Source organism: Daktulosphaira vitifoliae, unplaced genomic scaffold (genome assembly GCF_025091365.1).
Source record: "Daktulosphaira vitifoliae isolate Bord-2020 unplaced genomic scaffold, ASM2509136v1 Scaffold_4, whole genome shotgun sequence".
Taxonomy (NCBI): Eukaryota; Metazoa; Arthropoda; class Insecta; order Hemiptera; family Phylloxeridae; genus Daktulosphaira; species Daktulosphaira vitifoliae.
Window position 1 is genome coordinate 4,732,363 of NW_026099575.1, and position 21,156 is coordinate 4,753,518.

A 21,156-nucleotide genomic window follows, 5' to 3' on the forward strand; every position below is an offset into this window, starting at 1 on the left:
CGAAGCTAATATTCAGTATTTTCTGGTAAAAAGGATTTTTATGAGCTAAATAAAATAGGAATTTCCTTGGATACGGACCACAGATTTTAAATTGTATACAAAGTGCTTACATAGAATTTGATAATGAGTTGGCAATGCTGTATTTTTCCATATGTTTATGATTTTTGCTGCGCCATTATCAAGTATATTTTGTAATCAATTAGGTCTAATATGGACACAGAACAAAATCCTTTTATATGAGAATGACGTTTTTCTTTCACATATTTTGTATTTTTTAATTAATGGTGGATATGTAATTTCTTTTTTTACATTATTGTTAATGTAGCTAATTTGTACATAATTCAACTCTACAATGTTTAATAACATATTTAATTTAATTTTTTTTTGCTGACGTCAATTAAATTTACATAGTATACTACATTATTTTTTGTTATAAAATAACTAAGGATGGCGAATGAAGTTGTATATGGAACTCAGGATGACAATCATATTGTTATGTCTGAAAAAGTACAGTCTTTAGCTGGTAGTATTTATCAAGAGTTTGAGAAAATGATAGCCAAATATGATGAAGAAGTTGTGAAAAATTTAATGCCTTTAGTAGTCAATGTGTTGGAGTGTTTAGATCTTTCTCATACAGAAAACCAAGAGCATGAAGTTGAAGTTGAATTATTACGTGAAGATAATGAGCAACTAGTTACACAATACGAAAGAGAAAAACAACTACGGAAATCAGCTGAACAGGTAACTTATTTATGAAGTACAATTACTTTATAAATATTATTTTAGAAATTGTAAGATTTTTTTGCACATCATAGTCACTTTAGAGTTAAGATTTTTATTTAGTATCTAAATTATTAAAAAACCATTTATTGGATTTTATTAAATTACAATTATGAATGTAATCCATAAAATATTAAACTTATTCTATTATTGTAATTAAAAAAAAAAAATTATATGTGATTATTTAAAAAAATACTTGATTAGTTGTATGAATCCCAATTTGAATTATACTATTTTAGTTAACTACAATTTGATCATAGAACTATGTTGTTCAGTATCATATTCCTAACCATTGTATATAACTGAAAATAATTTTTGTTTCAATCTTAATTAATGTTACCTACGTTATAAAACTTTTGTGTTTTTATTGCATCTATATTTTGGTACTACATATCAGTATATCATGATTTATAGTATATATCAACAAAATTTTGTGTTTGTGTTTGTTTTAGAAACTTATTGAAATGGATTATGAATTAGATGATGTTAAAAAAGATTATCAAAGTAAAACCGAAAGCTTGGAATCCATCGTAAGAATGCTTGAGTTAAAAGCAAAAAACGCTTCAGATCATGGTGAGTATAGATTTATAGTGTTCAATATTAGTTAGTAAATGGCGATGATTTATTTAATTTAATATTAACTAATCAAAAATATAATAATTAAATATTAAAAAGATTATATTAAGAGTAACTAAAAGAGTTAAATAATAATATTACAATGAATTTAATTAAAATTCTCTTAAAATTTTTAATTTTAAGAGAATTGACAAGAAATTTCAAAGTTCTTTTAGAATAACATTTGTAAATTTTATTTTTTCTATACTTAACTTACTTAAAAATCATTGTTTTTAATGCATTTATAATAATTATTTTTCGATAAAAATAGTCTATAGGTTAGAAGAAAAAGAACAAGATATGAAACAAGAATATACAAAATTGCACGAAAGGTATACAGAATTATTTAAAACACATATGGATCATATAGAGAGAGCAAAAATATTAATGGGCTCCGGTGATCGAATGGATAATACAAGAAGTATGCGAATGCCATTTATGAGTATGACACATATGAATCGGTATAAATAAAATAATAAATATTTTGTATTAATTGTAATGCATTGTTCCGTATATTTATTAAAAAAAAATTGTTAATTTTAGATCATCTGGACCAATTTCATTTGGTTTTAGTTCTCTTGAAGGTGGTCCATCTACACTTAAATCTGTTGATGGTATGAATGAATATCCATTAATTTCTACAAATTCACCTCCTGGAAGTTTGCATTCTACTTCTAGCCTTAAAAATGAACTTCAATCACAGGTATAAAAAAAATAAAATTAGTCAATAATGATTCATAACAAATAAAATAAATAATTATTCTTTTTGAACCAGGATATTGAATATTCAGAGACAGGATCTCGGCCTTGTAATGATCCAGTTTCTGAAAGAGGATGGTCTGAAACTTTAAATTCAGTTAGTAAAGTTGATAGCAGTCCAGATGAAGCCCCAGACATAGTAGAAGAAGTTGAAACGGGACATAGAAATTCTGTTTTGTCCCTGAGTGGTCGGAGTCATACTCAAAAGTAATTTAGAATTTCAACTTAATTAATTTAATTTTAATAAAAAAAAAAGTGGTTTATCTCTAGCATTCTCAATTCTTTATATATTATTATCATTAGACAAAAACTAACACCAATATCATTTTGATTAGTTACATTCTTCTTATTGTTGAATATGACTTTAATATGTCAATAATAATAAAAATAAATTGTAGATAAATACAAAATAATTAATTAGGTTAAGAATTTGGTAATGTTAGGAAAATCACATATTTGATATTGTCTTAATTGTTATACTGTAATCAGTAACTAGACATCTCTAGAGCATTTCTATTTGTCAAAATTATATCTCTTTCGGTGCATTGTGCTGGACTTCTAGTGCATGACATAAGTTAATTTGTCATTCTTCACATTCACGGGCATCATCTTCTTCACTCAAGTCCCATTATACTAGGTTAGATTTAGTCCTTGTCATTTCAGCTTTGAGTCATTTCCACATGGTAAATTTTCGCCCAACAGAAATTAGTGAGTTGGCTGAATAGGTTCTCTGGTTGCAGTTTGCCTTGGTATCTCTGTAGTCACGATTCGTGTAGTTCTTTTGTATGTATGAAATTTCTTCAGGATTTAAGTTTTGTTCTTGTGGTTTCCTGACCGAACTTTAAATGTATTTTGTCCTTTTTGTTTTAATTTTTTGATGTCAGTAGTTGCACATCTTCTAATTTCGGGTGGAGTTATGTCTACTAGTAGGTACAGCTTGTGCATGTAGGCTAAGGTAGATCAAAAAAAGTCAGTCATCAAAATTTTAACGAGGATTTTTTTACTCTATTAAACAGGGTCATTTTTTACATAACCCATTCAATTACTTACAGAATAAAAATGATTTAAACATTTTTTATTTTTTTGTTACATTTAGTTGCATATCATTCTTGAATTATTAATTATGTAATATTTTTTAAGTTCATATCTTATGCCTTGTAACGGTGTCAATTTTGTTTTTTCAATTGTGAACATATATTTTGAATTTATTAAAATGTTTGAGTTTTTATTTTAATAGTAAATGGCATTTGAATTTTTAATATAACATTATTTGTTTATTAGATATAAAATTTTAAAGGCTCAAATTTTTGAGATATTAACATGTATAGTACATGAAGGATTACAAATACAGGTAACTAATTGGTTTTTTGCTATCACAGACATGGATCGTTTATTGTCACTTATGACTTTAACAATAGATATGCATTCTGAATTGTCTGTTTGTATATTTATAATCATACAACAATGATTTACAATGATTGTATTTTCGAATGTTGATGTCATAAAAGACAATTAACTATTTTTATTTGAAAGTATAAGTAGGTACAAGTATTTTCTTTACATTAAAATAGAAATTTTGTAAAAATTTGAGAATTTTAATTAATTACTTTTTTATGCAGTTTGGTTGATATTTATGTATATTATAAGTAGAAAAAAAATTCTGTAGTCATTAGATATTGTCTTTGACTTTTTGATCGCTAATTCTTTAAAGACCTATTTTTAAACAACAAATGTAAAATATTTATTTCTAAAGTCTCTATTACTAAAACTTCAGAATATAATAAAATTAAACAACAACTATCTGATCAACTTAAATTACTAATGATAATGATAACTGAGAATACTAAATAAATTATACAAATTAATTAAATTAATATGTACGAATCATATAATTAAAAATTATAATTGAAAAGTATTAAATGAAGAACCTTAATTTATTAATATTTTAAAAAATATCATATGTTTAGCTTACACATTTTTTTATAAAAAAAAATATAAGTTTGTAATATTAATGAAATTTTTTTTCTAATGTGACACTGTTTTATTTGACCAACTTCACTATAACTTAGGATGACTTATAAATAAAAAGTTATTTTAAAATAATTTAATTAATTTCCATTCAATTTATCTAGTAATAATATTTTAATATTACAATATGTATGTATTAAAATTTTTTGTAGTAAATAAATAAAACTTTAATTCGAATTTTAAGGTATTATAGAAAGAGATATGTCCATTAACAATAAAAAAAGATTTTTTAAATTAAATTTTATTTTATACATTCAAAAATATTGCTGTTGGCATAATTAATCAATAAACTTTTGTAAGTCTAAGTTTATTTATTTTACAATAAATTGAATTATTGTTTTCCAGAGAACAAAGAACTGCTACTAATGTTCTTTATCAAGAGTTTAGTTTTCAAGATAATGAAGGTCAAAATGAAATTGAAGATATGCCAGATATTACAGGTACTAAATTTTTAGTAAATATCTCTTTCTTCTTTTTACCTCATCTTTATCCTAACTACTCCTAACTATATAATCAGAGTTCTATTTTTTTTTTTGCACTTATTTGGTTTCCTTTTCTCCTTCTTTTTCCTCGTCATAATCTCGACTACTTGAGGTCAGCTACCCTTATCCTAAAATTCCACTTGACACGATCTCCTACATCATCTACCCTAATATCAGCCGTCCTCATATTGCATTCAATTACATCCCTCTACATCTTTTTTAGGTCTTCCTCTACCTTTTCTTCCTTCAACATTCATTTCTATAATTGTTTTTACAGCTTCCGATTCTTCTCTCCTCATAACATTTCCTAACCATCTAAGTCTATTTTTGTTGCTTATCCTACTTCTCTAGTCACTCCACTCATCCTTCTAAGCATTCTCATTTTTGCTACACTCATTCTATGCTCTATTCTCTTATCTACCATCCAACAATAAAATATAAGGGATTGTAAATTCTCTTTAATTAATTTTGATTTAATTTAATTTAAACTCTTTAAATTTGAATAATTAGTCTTAATTTTGTCATTGGTATCTTTTTCAAGTAACTTTTTTGCAAATAAATGTTTAATCTATAAAGCACTACTAGTCAAAAATAAATAATTTTAGCATATTTTATTTATCTTATTGACATAATTTATTGCATTCTTTAAAGATTTTTTAGGATTAAATGCATATAATTTAAAAATTTTAAATATATATAAAACCATAACACAGTTATGACTGTCTGAAAACATTATTAATAAAGTATTTTCAAATTATCATAAAAGCAATTTGATTAAATTATCATTTTAGGAATTTATGAATTAAAAATTCTATTTAGTAGTTTTTAACTTGGAACACTTGAATTTGTATAATAAAAATGTTACTTTTATTAGATTTTGTTTAAAAATAAGACTCTTATTGAGATTTAAACCCCAGACATTCTAGTAAAGAAAGGTGCAGAAAACATTTATGTTGGACCAGAACAGTGGTTGACTTAAGGAGTAATTTCTCAAAGTACGACCCAAAAAATGTTATATAAAACAACACAGAAAAATATGGAGTTACCTTGTGGTACCCAGACAATTAAAAATGTTTATCAAGACTGCTAGTCTATTATTGAGGAATCTAAATAACGTGACTAGATATCAAATAGGCACTCTGACAAAACATCATAATCATCTTAACACAATGGAATCACCACTGTGCAGGAAGTGTAGAACAGAAGAGGAAGGTTCATTTCTTATAATATGTGAATGTGACACCATCCTAACAACAATTTGATCTAAACACTATGTTGTATTGAAATTCCTTTATTATTTTTTAACCTTGAGCCTTATAAAATATTATACTTAAGTAATATTTGTGTGTTTTTGAAATTTACTATTTATCATTATAATTAACTGTGTATCATCTATCTTTTATTAGGGAATTGGGTTCACCCTGGAGATTATGCATCATCTGGTAAGATTTTAATGATCAATGATTTTTTGTTGCTTGAGGGTTCTATAAATACTATTAATAGATTTTAAGTGCATTTTTAAGCATAGCTTTATTGAAATATTTTTCATATATTGGTGCACAGCCTTTATTATTTTCATTTTTTTTTTGCATGGTTATTTACATTGTTGTTCAACAACAGTTAGCAGTGAAACTGAGCCAGATACTCCTCTTTCTATAGGTATGAGTTCTCTTGATAAATCATACTTCTTTTTATAACCTGTTATAATATTGGATACATTTTACATTGATTAAATATACAACTAAAATTGTGAATATTGATTAATATTGGGCTAAATGAGAAAAAATATTTTATTTCTAAGTAAGGAAAACTTGATTATAAAATTAATTCATTTAATTTTATCTTCAAGTTGTGTGTGTGATTTTGTTTTCAAAACATGATTATATTTAAAGACATAATATGACTATAACCAATTTGGTTTTATTTATTAGGTCCTTATTGAATTTTTTTTAAAAATTACATTTCCTTTAAATTAAAATATTAACAAACATTACATTTTTAGTATTTTTTGTTGTTGTATATCTTATGATTTATTTTTATAATTTAGTTATTGCACATAGCTTTTTTTTAATACTAGTAGCTTATTCATAAAATGCTTACTAATAAAATATATGCCTTATTTCTTATTAATTAATTTAATATTTTTAAAACATTTTCCCACAAAGCTATTTTAGTTCAATTTAAATTTAATAATCATTTGTTTATTTTGATAGCAAACATTAAAAGTTAGTTATATACTTTTCAATAATTAATTTAGTAATTAAAATACTTTAATGACAAGTATTAAATTATTAATATGTTTTAAAACTGTTTTACTAAATCTTTAAAATTGAAATAAAACTAGTGCTTTGTGTTTAATTATTTGTTCTGTTAATTATAAATTAGTTAAGTATATATGTATTTACATGGAAAATTTAGTTGTTGAAATATTTTTGTTTAATTTTAAGTATAGAATGTTTATTATAATGTATACTAATAAAAGATTAACTTTAAAAAATTATTAATTGATGATATGATTACAAATTAACTTTTTAATTTATGTTTATGCGGCTGCTACTCAACCATTCACTCTTGTGTTCATCCAAAAATAAAACAGTTAATGATAATTTTTTTGGTAAGACTAACATCTAACATTAACTGATTTTCAAAGTAATTATTGTTTTTCTAATATGATTGAGTAATCCTTTTAAAGGTATGGGAAAAGAAGTTGAAAATCTGATCAAAGAAAATACAGAACTTTTAGCAACAAAAAATGCTTTGAACATAGTAAAAGACGATTTAATTATTAAAGTAGATGAACTAACAAGGTAATCTTTATAATTTAATACTTTTTTATTTTTACATTAAATTTTTTAATTTTATATTAGTGAACAACATATTTTACGTGAAGAAATTAAAGCATTACAAACTCTTAATTTACGCTTAAACCAAAGAGCTACTGATTCTGAGGAAGAACTTAAAAAATTAAAACAAGAATTGGAACAAATTAAAATTAATAAATCTGATTCTGATGTAATTATTCAATAAATTTTAGTATGAATTAGTATTGGTCATAATTCTAGTCTTAAATGTTTATTAAAGGAAGAAAAGTCTTATGCTGAGCGTAAACGTTTTACTCGTGTAGAAATGGCCAGAGTAATACTTGAGCGTAATAAATTTAAAGAACAGTTAATGGATTTAGAAGAATCACTTCGTTGGCAAGAGACGGTTCGTGCTATTCGGTTGGAGCCAAATGAGAAAAAAAAACAGGGTGTGTGGAGACTGTAAGTGATTAAATATTAGTGTTATGAATGGTGTATGAAGAATTCTTCTCAATATCTGTTGTGCTTAAATAAAAGCAATCATATGTTTCTTAAATGTTTGATAGTTGCTGAATGGAACCATAATTCTAGTTTGAAATATTTGAATATTATTTAATTATTGATGAGTTCAGCATGATGAAATTGTGTTTTTGTTAAAGTTTTAGTAACTTGTTTGGAGGTGGTGCCAAAGCAGATGATACAGGACTTGGAAGTGGAAATAGCGGAGGAGGCTTGATATCTCAACGACCTAGATCTATTCATTATGATCCATCAACTCATCATGTCGGACCTCCAAGTATAATGAAGAGAAGAAGTATGATTGAAGGAGGACGATATAGTCGATATGAAGATGATAATATGTAATTATTTTTTATTTTTATTTTACTATTCTCGAGGACTAACTTATGCATGGCTAAATCGATTGCTATATAACTAAAAGAAAAAGTGATTATTTTAAATAAAAATGCTATATGCTGGGGTTATACTATAAGAATTATGGTGTAATAATAAAATATTAACAATCTTTTTTTTCTTCATTCAATTACAGATTGGAATATTATTTTTTAAATCCTTTGTTCCAACAAAACTACTTCTAAGAAATCAAATTATGTACAAAGAGATTAGGTTAGTCCGAGAGAATAATGTTTTAGTAAATATAATTTAAAACTGTTTAAAATAATGTTATTTAGTTATGGAGATAAATCTAAGCGTTCTGATAGACGAGTTCATTTTAGTCGAATACGTACACATATACCTAGAGAAGATAGTTGGTTACAAGCTTATGGCTGGAGCATGCCTGCTGATCCATCATCTGGAAGAACGTCTTTGAACATTCCACAACATTCTATTAATTCAGGAACACAATATCCTGTTCCTGTATTAGTTAATTGTTGCTCCCCTCTTGCAGACTCTGAGCCAGGAATGAAAGTAAGCCATTGTCTATGTAATTCATGTACAAATAAAATGTATTGAATGAATATTTAAATATAAATAACTTTGTTTTCCCGTTTTGAGTTGCCTTCTATTAGTATTTCACTATAATTAAAATTATCCAGGGATTATTTCTTTTAAGCATCTAGCCCAAGATATTATTTTCATTATGATCTTTATTCATTTTTGTGTTTTTCTAAAAAAATTAGTACTTTTATTGTTTTATGAATAAGATAATTAATCTTAACCTTCTTCTGTTCTTGTCAGTTTTCTTTATATTCCTCTCTCTTCCCAGTAAGCCGCAAGTTTTATTGCTGTCTGAAATTTCACGAGTTAAAAAATCTTCTTTTCAACACTTAGTCTAGTCGGTAATAGTGCACATGTAAACAAATGATCTGCATCTTGCTCTCCACAGCATTCGCATTTACCATCCTCTTTTATTCCCCATTTTTTCAAATTGCAAGCTGTCCTTCCAGTTTCAATTCGAATTTTGTTGAGTGTCTTCCACATTGACCATGATAGATGACTTCCATGTGGTAAGCTTTCCTTTGGATCTTTCCATAGGTACGAGTTATGATATTTCATTCCCTCCTTTCATAGGTCTATTCTTGTCTCTTCAGGTAATTGCAATAGGCTAATTATTGTCTTTAAAAAGTTTTTCCTTGATTTGAGTCAGCCTCCATAAGTTTAAATACATATAAGGAATGTTTCTTGTTTTGTTTTCTCTTCTCTTGCTGCTACCTCTCGTCTGATATTAGGAGATCATATACCGCATAAAACTTGTACTTTCTGAACTGGGTTTAGTCTCAAGCTCCCGGTAATTAATCTATTAGTCACATTTAGGGTCACATCTACCTTTTTGGCATGTGCTGAGTTTTTTCATGCAGCGCAAGCATATTTACCCGTCGAGTAGCATAGTGATAAGGCTCTCGTTCTTAAGACATGAGGTTCTGCGCCCCATTGACAGCCAACCAGTTTTTGAAGTAAACAGTTTTTTGTTCCTGTTTTATTTTTTGTGTTTTCACTATGACTTCTATATGTTAGAGCTTGATCAAGTTTAATGCCTAAGTAATTTGGTTCATCATAGTGCTCTAATTTTGTGTCTTGCCAATTAATTTTTAATTTCCGCTTAGCATCTCTATTTCGTAGGTGGAAAGCGAGAATTTATGTCTTTGAAGGATTCGGTTTGAGATAATTATTATTATAGTATTCCTTTATTGTATTAAGCACAGCGTTCAGATTCACTTCCACCTCTTCGAATGTTTTGCCCTGGGTTGTAATGGCAAGGTCATCAGCGTATATAAAATGATTTGTTTGGTCCCCAATTGGTTGATCATTAGTATCTGCAGTGATACAAAAAACCGTCTATTCCTTAATAATAAACCAATAATTTTTGTAAATTTTGAGTGTTCAGTTAGCTCATATATTTTCTTAAGCAGTAACCTATGATTGACCGTATCGTATGCAGCGCTGAGGTCGAATAAAAGTTGCTCCTGTTATTACCTTATTCTCATAACCTTTCTCTATTTCTTCAACAAGATTGAGTATTTGTTTTGTTCATGATTTATCAGCATTAAATCCAGCTTGTTGCTTAATGAGCTTCTCGTCTATCTTATTTCTTATTCTATTTAGTACCATTCTCTCAAACATTTTATATGTATGACTTAATAGTGACACGGGTCTAAAATTACTTGCATCTGTAGGGGCTTTTCCAGGCTTCAATAATGCCACTACATGTGATTTGAACCATTCTGTTGGTTTTAATACAGTTATTGAACATATTTAGTAGCTATTCCTTGGCTATGGGGCCTAGTTGCTTGATCTGTTCAGTCATGACCCCGTCGATCCCTACTGCTTTCCTGTTTTTCATTACTCCAATGGCCTTATTCAGTTCATCCATCTCAAACGGTTTATTAAAGTCACTCGTATTATTCTTCATATCCATTTTAAATATAAGCTTAGTTTTCTTTTCTTTTATTTTGCCATTCATTAATAATTAATGTGCAATTTGATCTGGTGTTATATTTATATGTTCTTTTACCTATTGTTTTTCATTGTTCATGCTTTTTATTAGTTACCAGGCTTTGTTACTATTTTTGATCATATCTAAATCCGTAATTAATGTCATCCATTCTTTTTTTCATTCTTCGGCTATTCTCTTCATAAGAATTTCTCCAGCTTCGATCATTAGTTCAGAAAAGGGATCTTCCTTATACCTTTTGTTGTAAATTTCAAAGTCCTTAATAATGTCCTGTCGTAGTCCCTTGATGTAATTGGTACTTTCTAAACTTTCTTGAAACCTTTAGACTGTCAACAAATTTGCTATAATTGACAGTTGTTGGTTGTATTGTTAGTATTTCAATGTCCAAAGTCAATTTTTATAATATCAAGAAATTTATTTTTAATTTAAAAAAAAAAAAAGTTACCTTGAAAATGTATAAAACTAAATTTATTATATAAACTTAGCCTGTTTACATATTATGTAAAAAATCCAATAACAATTTTTAAAATCTATAACTTATTTAAAAGTAATAATTCATTGTATTTATTGTATTGTTTTAAGTTTAATTATTAATTTTAGATGTGGTGTGCAGCTGGAGTGAATCTTAGTGGTGGAGTTACTCGTGATGGAGGGTCTATTGTTGGAGCTAGTGTATTTTATGAAAATAATATGAAAAAAAAGCATAATTTGGAAAAAGAAGATATAAAAGAAAGTTTGGAGTTAAAAAAAATAGATGATGAGCTTATGGTAAATTAAACATATTTTTATAATGAATACTTATTAAGATAGTTAATTATATTAAATAATTTTTTTTTTTTTGATAATAAAATTTTGGTATACCTGAATTTAGATTATTATATGAATTTTTATTGATTGGGAAATTATACTATCACTTTCTAAACTTATTTCCAAATAAGAGGACGTTTTCAACCTAACCATGCATTTTGAAAATTTTAATTGTCAAATAAATTTTTATAAGAATAATGAGAATGGAATTAATGTGGATTAGTATTTTTAAATAAATTATTCAGGACAATGATCAATAATTTTGCCTTTTCTAAAAATTTGATTTTGTCTTCATTTTCTTAAAATATTATAATATACAATAAAGTCGTAATATAATTTTTTATTATTGTAATTAATATATATAATAATTTTATTGTAGGAAAATGGTAGAACTAATAATGATTCATTGCAAGTACTATCCTCACTTACATGGATGTGTACTACTTCTAACAATAAAAGTAAAGTAGTTATTATTGATGCAAATAAGCCTGATATAGTGCTTGAAAGTTTTGATGTATCATGCCAAGCTCATATTGGTTGTATAGCTTCTGTACCAGGTATGATACATTCTATAACAATTATTAAATTATAATTAATTAAATAAGTACACTTAAATAAGAGTCTTTAGATAGGACTGTATTTAAAAAAATTGTTTGAAAGTATAATAGCTCTCAAAAATCTATAAGAGCAATTTTATAATTATAAAAATTTAAATGTTGTCTATTTTTTTTTTAATTTCTATTTTTATTTTAGTGGAAACAAAATTAATTACAACTTTAGTTACAGGACTTTAATACCTATCTCCAAATCTATTTGTAATAAATCTAAAAAGTTTTTTAATAAAATGGTTTTTACAGGAGCTTTTGAAAGTGATTATCAAGATAAAGATGATCCTATCAATTGTGAGCTTGAACAAACTGAAGAGGTTAGTGAAAAGGACAAACAAATTCCAAAAGAAGATAAGTCTGAAGTTGAAATTGGAAAAATAATATTTGTTAGTTGTGCAGCAGGAAGTGAAGAAAATAATTTAAATGAAGTTCAAATTGATGAAATACCTACATTTGAAGAAAAAATGTCGGATACAGAGAAACTTGAAGGTATGTAGTAGCTTTTTTTTTGTTGTAGTGCTTTTTTTGCCAGTGCTTTTTGTGTTAGTGCTGTTTTTTTTCTTGCTCATAGATGATAATATAACCAATGTTGATCAACCAGATTATAATAATAAATATCCGAGGAGAAGTAGCATTTTAAAAGAAGGTATCATAAAAGATGGATTATCTGACCCACCTCATGGTAAAAATATATATTTAAATTACACTTTTTTGATGAAACTAATAGACCTGGAATGTATTTTCTTACTGATTAAAGAATTTTTCAAATTGCATGACATTAAATAATTAAATCCAATGACTAGTCATTAAATCTGATTTGAAAATAAGTTTTGTTAAATTAACTTAATCACTTAATATTATAATTTTATAATAATTAGTTTTTTAAGCTTCAATAGTGTAACAAAAAATATATTTATTCTAAATTAATAATTGCAAGCTACCCTAATCATAATGTTGATTTTAAAATTATTAGATAAACCATCCTATAAATAACTTCTGGATTATTTTAAAGGAAAATTTATATTTTTTCTTTGATATATAGCTGAGAACATATTCCCTCATATACTATCTTTAATTGTTCCTTACTCTTAAGATTTGTTTCTCCATTATGGATAATAAGTTTTTTAAGTCCTATTCATAAATCAGGCATTTAAAAGTCATTAACTAATTATAGGCCTATTAATTAATTATTAAACAAAATACATTACTCAGTCTAAAATAATTAAAGTTGATACCAACAAATTTTAAATATTCACATTTTAAAAATAATTTTTACATTAATACTTCTAGAAAAGTTAAGATATGCCTTAATTTTTATTTTCTTTTAAAAATGTTATTAACTCCAATCAACATGGATTTAAGAAGGTAAATTAACTGATACAAATTAATTATATTTCCACAATGAACTAATGAAGTTATCAAACAAATATTGTGTGTATATGTATAAAGCTTTTTGATACTGTTACTTAATAAACTTTGGTTAACACTAAACTATGGTGGTATTTCTAACACTACTTGATTTAGATTTTATCCTATTAGTAGGTCACAAATAATAAAAGTTAAAGGCAATTTGTTTACTCCTATTCACATCACATAATGGGTCCCTCAAGGAAGTCAATTATCAAAAGTGATACTAACAATATATGGCCATGAAGATTTTTTTGGTCATTACATAGTTTTTTAGCAAAAAAATATTTCTTTATTTTTTATTTTCATTGATAATAGTTGTCTAAATAGGTTTAAAAATAGATAAATTTTCCATTTTAATAAATATATTATTAATTATAAAAATGTGTTTAATGCTCTCTTTGATATAAATAAAATTTTAAATATTGATTGGAATTTGTAAATGTAGAAAACAAATTATTGAATGTGTTTTGATGAACTTAATGAACTTCAATAGTTTTTTGTACATTGTATATTTTAAAAAAAAATTCCTAAACATTCATAAAATTTAATTATTTCTACAAATATATTTGATTTCATAAATTTACTGTTTGTTTTTTTATTTAAATTGTTAAATAAAAAATTTAATTGGTATTTATTATTTTATACTGCTAATTTTTAATACAGTATAAATCTGTTTGTAATTAAAACTTTTATGGAATGGTTTTTAACAATTTTTGGGGTTATAACTTCCCAACATTTTCACATGTGGTTTTTTAATGAATTTATGTAAGTTATTTTTTTTTATTAATCAAAATTTAAATAATTATTATTTAAATATAATTTTTTTATTTAGTACTAGTTGTACAGTACAAGTTAAACCATTTCTATAATTTAGTTTATATTTTTTACCATTTTGTTATAGTTAATATATTTTTAATTTAAATTTATAATTTTTTTTTAAAACCTATTTTCTTTAAAATTTTTCTTTTGGTGTAATAATTATTTCTTACTAATATTGATTTTAACCTATTATAATTTTTGAATGGTAAACTTAAATTATAATCATGAAAACTTATAATATATAATATAATAGGTATTGGTGTAGCAGAAGAAGATTTTGACAAAATGTCAAGTGTTTTACCTACAGTATGGTTAGGTTTTGAAAATGGTTGCATTTTTGTACACTCAGCTAAATCTCACTGGAAAAAATGTTTACATTCTGTCAAGCTAAAAGATGCAGTTCTCAGTATTATGTAAGTATAAAATCATTGTTTCGTTAAAAGAATTTAAATTCTCAGTAACCAATATTGTTTAACCCTTAAGCAGGCGCGTACCAATTTTTAACGTTCATAGTCGCGTGGGGGTCTATTAGACCCCATTTCTAAAAATGTATAAAATATGTATAAAAAATTTCATTTTTTTAAATTCAAAGACATTATTTGTTACCATATGATATATAAATATGGATAACAATTAAAAAATTAAAATTAAAAAATAAATAAATGACAAAATTATGTGCATTACTAAAAATTATATTACAAAAAAAAAAAAAACTTTTAATTTTCAAAATTTCATTAAAAAATTTTGGTTTGTAAAAAAATTATTTTAACTACAAAATCTTATTTTTAAGACGGTAAATAAAAGCTTTTAATATTACAAAATGTATTTTTATTAATTTTTCTTGTATTTCTTTGAGCTCAAACACGGCTTATATTTACTAGTTTTATGTGTATTTACATTTACATAATCATTTTTCTGAATTGAATTTTTTTATTATTAATATTACAATACAATTTAATTATTATAATACGAGTAGGGTCAGGAGGGGTAGATGTGAATAGTGGTAATTGTAAATGAGGCACCGATAATCGATGTGTCCACATTGCGACGGGATGCATTTATTACATGTTTAGTTCGTATTTGTTCCGTATCGTCGAGTAGTGGAAATTCTCAATAGATTATTTATTTTTAAAACTTAATTGCATAGACGGTGGCAGATCCACATAATCCCAATTCCACAATATTATATCGATTATGACATTGCATTTACAATAAAACGATATTTTGAAAAAAATACAAATACAAAAAAAAATTATAACGTTCATAGTCGCGTGGGGGTCAATATGACCCATTTCGACTTTGATAGATATTTTAAGTCATAGATTTTTTTTTCGAAGGTATTTATTTATGAAAATCTATTCAATATCACTATAAAAACCATCTTATAAATTTATATCTATCTACACCTTTTATGCAATATAATATATCCGTTTTTATTTATGTGGGGGTATGCTAGACCCCCACATAGACGCTACTGTTTAAGGGTTAAATTATCTCAAATTGTTGAGTTTTGTTAAAATTATTATTGCCATCATATTACAATTTTTAAAAACAGCAAATTTATATTTTTTTATTTTATTTTGTGATTAATTTTTAGTTTCTATATGATACTTAGAATGTGTTAATTTTACTATGATGTTTTTTTTTATGTCTGTCATTACTTATTTTACCATATTAATTTTGATCAACGATATATCAAAAGATCACAAATTGCATTTTGTTGAAGACATTACCTTTAAAAACTGAAAAAAAATTCCTTTGTTCTCAGTAATTAGGAATAATCCCCAAAAACATTATGATTTTTGAAATTTGTTAAATTTTGTAATTTGAAATTTTTTAAAATAAATGAAACAAAACAATTTTTTTTATAAATGCTTTATGTATTTCCCTTTTATTTGGTATAAATTTTTTGTAAATATAACCTTTTACCTCTGCTCATTAGAGAAAATTTAAAATAGCAACTTTTATATGAAAAGATAATTTTTTTAGCTTAACTTTTAAAAATGTTCTGAATTATACCGAGTTTCAATCATATGTCATAATAAAGCTTGTTACACGATAAAATAAAAAAATATTTTAATATTAATCCGAAAATTAAAATCATTATTTTCTATTTACGGTAATTACTAGTATGTTAACAAAAAATTCAGACATTATTAAAAATGCGTATGACAAGATTCTTTATATATTTTTATATAAAAAAAATTGAATTTCAATTGCAATTGTATTATAAAACAAGACATGTTAAATAATAGGAAAGATTTATCCTGTAACTATATACTGTTAAAGTTGAGTTAGAGTTGAGAATAATTGAATTTTTTAAATATATATTCACATAAAAACATTATATTGTAGTAATTTTTATTAGTGTCAGATTTATGTCTGTTTTGGTTTTTACTATGGCTGGTCTATTAAGAACTGATTTTTGAAATTTTATGGTTTTTTTTTTTTTGAATTTCAAATTACTATCTGTGACTATTTTTTTTTCAGTTATGTCGATGGACGTGTTTTATGTGCGTTAGCAAATGGTACTGTAGTTTTATTTCAAAGAGATATGGATGGATGTTGGGATTTAAGCAAATATCATAGTGTAACATTGGGTTCTCCTCAATGTGCTGCTCGATGCTTAGTGTCTGTTAATAGTAAACGAGTTTGGTGTGGTTATAAAAATAAAATTCACATTATACATCCTCGAACTTTAATGGTTATTGTAAGTTAAAAAATAAAAATAAAAGTTTAATAAACCAAATTGTATTTGATGTACTATTGATAAATTTAGCATACGTTAGAAGCCCATCCCCATAAAGAAAGCAAAGTACGTACAATGGTTTGGGTAGGAGATGGCGTATGGATATCTATTCGCCTAGACTCAACAATAAGACTGTATCATGCCTACAATTATACACATTTACAAGACGTTGATGTACAACCATTTATCATAAAAATGCTTGGTAAGTTTATTTGAATTGTAAATAAAGTTTGAAAAATTCTATAATATGCCTTCAAATTATATTAGTGGCGGCCTTATTGATGGGCCCTAAAGCAAGTGCTCTAGGTAGATACATCACTGCTTATTAACTGTTAACCTAATATGACAATGCAAATATGTCTAATTACTTTTTATTTTATTTTTATATTTAACGTTATCTATTGTAAAGATTATGCTGTGTGAAGTAATAATAGGAATTCTATAGCTATAGGCACAATTTCAACTTTAAATTTTGAAGGAACTTATACATATAATAATTTTTCCTTAAAATTTATTTTATGCTATAATATATATATATAGTTATACTGAAATATTAGAGGAGTTATTTTTGAAATATGAAAGGACTAAGTTCCTTTAAGTCCCTATAATTCGCAGCTAAAGTCTATAGGCCTCCTAAATAAATTGTATCTTAAATAAATTTGTTAATTAGAATTAAACTAGATAAAATTTTTTAGGTTCTGACAAACCTCATTTATCATGTATTAGAATAACTGCCATGTTAGTGGCATCAAATAGACTGTGGATTGGTACTGGAATTGGTGTTGTTTTATCTGTTCCCCTTTTAGATAGTAAGTGTTATAACTGAATTACCCATTCATTTCTTTAATTATTGAACTTTTTTTTTGACTTTTTAGAAGGTCTTTTGGGATTTTCTATAAGTAAAGAGATGAAAGTATATTGTGAGCCTAAAACTCAAGAAGTGACTCCTAGTAGTTTTATTCCTTATTGCTCAATGGCTCAAGCTCAATTATCTGTTCATGGCTTTAGTGATGCAGTCAAATTTTTTGTTTCTGTTCCTGGTAAATTGTATATAATTCATTAAATTTATTCTATAGTATAATCTATTAAAGTATATAATTTCAGCGCAATTTATTAATTCTTCTTAATAATGATACTTTTATTTGAGTTATTAAAGATAATTGAATAAGATTATAAATTTTTTTTATAAGGAACTGGAGGTTTTTCAGCTGCTTCAGCTATTCAGCCTGATGAACCAATCGTGGAAAATAATCCTGATACAGATAATTTAATATCGACCATGATAATTGCAGGTGGTGAAGGCTATATAGACTTTAGATCCAGTAAGTACTCTATTTTTAGTAGATTCATGTATATTATATGTGTATATAATAAACACATATTTTTAAAATAAAAAAATTAAAAGTTGTAGGAAAAATAGTATTTTAAATATTTTTTCTGTAGCTGATATGGAAGATACAAACGGCTCAATTGGCCACTTATTCGTCTGGTCCATGTTGTCGTCTAGAATTACTGAACAGAATGATTATTAAAAAACAAAATGTTCTATTATAGTTTCCTTCAATATTTTAAATGGTATTTATTGGTCCTATACTAGCTTTGATTTTATCTTAATAACATTGCTGTGGTTTTTTATTCTTGATATCTATCGTTACTTGAGTCATTGAAACAAGTTCTATTATTTTACAAATTACTCAAGATCATCTGAAAATTAAATAATCATAAAAACTAAAATTTAATTAAATTTTATATTTTAGTGTTATTATAAATATGTTGTTGGCTGAATGTTTAACAAATTCATCTAAAGTATTCTCACAATATTGTATATTGAAAATGTTTTCTAAAAATCTTTTTTTTAATCCTCTTTAATAATTTTATATAGGTTTTAACAAAACTTTTTTTTTTATTCTAATTAACAAATTTATGTAAAACAATCTATGTATGTATATTTATAAGCAAATCTATATTTTTTTATAGATGAAGAAGAAGATGATGATTATTTGGATCGTACAGAAAAACATCAGCTGTTTATCTGGGAAGTTTTATCAGAAATGAAAAATAAATCTAGAATTAAAATATGTGTTTCCTAATAAGTAAAATCTCAAAGTTATAGTTAAAATAAATTATATTTATTAAAATTAATTATTTATATTTTAATGTGCCATTTTAATCAGTATAATTTTTTTTGATTAATCTATAACTACCTGTTTAATCTTTTAACTTGTTAATATCTGATTTTGTTACCTAAACTTATCTATTATACTTTTATTGTTATTTATCCATACTATTTTTGATTTTAATGTGCTGTGATTTATTTCAATTTGTACAATTATTGATTTATTATTGTTCTAGTTGTTTAACTTATGACATATTCTTGAATATGAATTTAATTATTTATTTTTGTTTATAATAGAAACACAGAATATTCATTGTATAACATTTTTTTATAGTCATGTTATTAAATTTAAGTGTATATAGTGTAATTGTAAATAATATTTACTTGCTTTACTTTTGTATGTAATTTGTTTGTATATTGTTTTAAATAGTTAACATATACATTCTGTATTATAAGAATTAGAAAATATAACTCAAATCATCTATATAAATCCCTTTATTGGATATAATATAATTTTTTGTCAAACAAAATAAATAAAAAACATTACAATTTTTAATATCCTATTTATTTATAAGTCATGATAACATTTCAATCATAAAATACTACAGTATATTTTTAATAAATAGGTAATTTAATTATTTGATTAAAAACAGTAGCACAGTGTGGACGTGGCATAGTTGGGACAAGTATAGATAATAACTGACATTGATTAAATTCAATATCATAAGAAACACTTTGATTCAAATCTGTAGTTAGTGTTTAATTTTTAAAAATTGGTGTATTCCAAAAGCAAAATTAACTACCATTTCCTTTATTATTCCTAATTAGTAGTTCTATGATTTATAAGTGTAATATATGAATAAATATTTATTATAGCAATTAAATATATTATGAAATTGATATTTAATAATTTAGTGCTGCAATTTTTACAGAGAAAAATGTGCAAAAGAGTGACTAGGATGTAAGACACAGTATTAAGTGTGGGTGGTAGTTAAAGTGGAGAGAAGCGTTTGGTGTTTTATGCGATAAAAGAATTCTAATGAGGCTGAAAGGTAAATTCTATAAGACTAGTGAAACCAGTTATGATGAATGATTCAGAGTGTTGGGTGGTTGACAAATTTGTTGAAATTTTGGTATATCTCTGAAAGTAATTGGTCCGGTGAGAGCTGAGAAATATTGGCAACAAGTACCTTCTCAGTTTGCATCAATGCTAATAAACTAATGTTAGATGGTTTTTAAGAAACACTATATTAAAGCTATATTAATCAAATTTAAAATTTTCTGTTTGTTAGCTCATAGAAATATTTCATATACGTTGTATGAAATAAATTTAAAAAAAATTGTCATCAAAACATAATTTGAGCCTCTAAGAGGCTAAGTTCATAGGCATTAAATTAAAATGCATTTTTTGGTTTATGTCGCTTAAATAATAATATAATTGGTATTATACGAGTCATATGAACGAGTAATTTAAGTGAGACGATTACATGATCCAAATAATCTGATTGTAACGTTTTTCACATTTCTATTTCATAAATATATTTTTGATGAAATTGATATCATTAGAAGATGGATTCATTAATCCACCTTCATCATGTTATTAACATTCATAGTTATCTACTACTGCCACAGATATATATATCAAATCAATTTGCTAAGTTCTCTATGCTTGTCCGGCAAACGGTTTAAGCCGTTTTAAGTTAATCACTTGAAGCACTTTACTCTGTTTGATTTTATCATATTAAATAATTTAATACTGATATTGTTTTT

The 21,156-nt window shown here is 25.3% G+C and overlaps 1 protein-coding gene across 1 annotated transcript; it reads left to right on the forward strand.

Annotated features, from left to right (window-relative positions):
* Positions 1-219: 219 nt before the first annotated feature.
* LOC126904599 (JNK-interacting protein 3) lies at positions 220-19,711 on the forward strand. Its single transcript, XM_050683746.1, has 25 exons — positions 220-741; positions 1,233-1,353; positions 1,667-1,856; positions 1,939-2,098; positions 2,171-2,361; positions 4,528-4,622; positions 6,071-6,106; positions 6,285-6,323; positions 7,261-7,278; positions 7,357-7,471; positions 7,532-7,676; positions 7,746-7,927; positions 8,125-8,325; positions 8,656-8,893; positions 11,478-11,645; positions 12,064-12,241; positions 12,542-12,781; positions 12,864-12,974; positions 14,775-14,934; positions 17,012-17,231; positions 17,301-17,472; positions 17,966-18,079; positions 18,146-18,310; positions 18,461-18,592; positions 19,248-19,711. Exons 1-25 carry the CDS (start codon positions 448-450, stop codon positions 19,358-19,360), a joined length of 3,798 nt encoding a protein of 1,265 aa, XP_050539703.1. The 5' UTR covers positions 220-447; the 3' UTR covers positions 19,361-19,711.
* The last annotated feature ends 1,445 nt before the right edge of the window (positions 19,712-21,156 follow it).

Coding starts and splice junctions, on each gene's coding strand:
- LOC126904599 (XM_050683746.1), top strand. CDS start 448: ATGGCGAATGAAGTTGTATATGGAACTCAGGATGACAATCATATTGTT. Junction 8,326..8,655: donor CGATATGAAGATGATAATAT/GTAATTATTTTT, acceptor AATGTTATTTAG/TTATGGAGATAAATCTAAGC. Junction 11,646..12,063: donor AAATAGATGATGAGCTTATG/GTAAATTAAACA, acceptor ATTTTATTGTAG/GAAAATGGTAGAACTAATAA.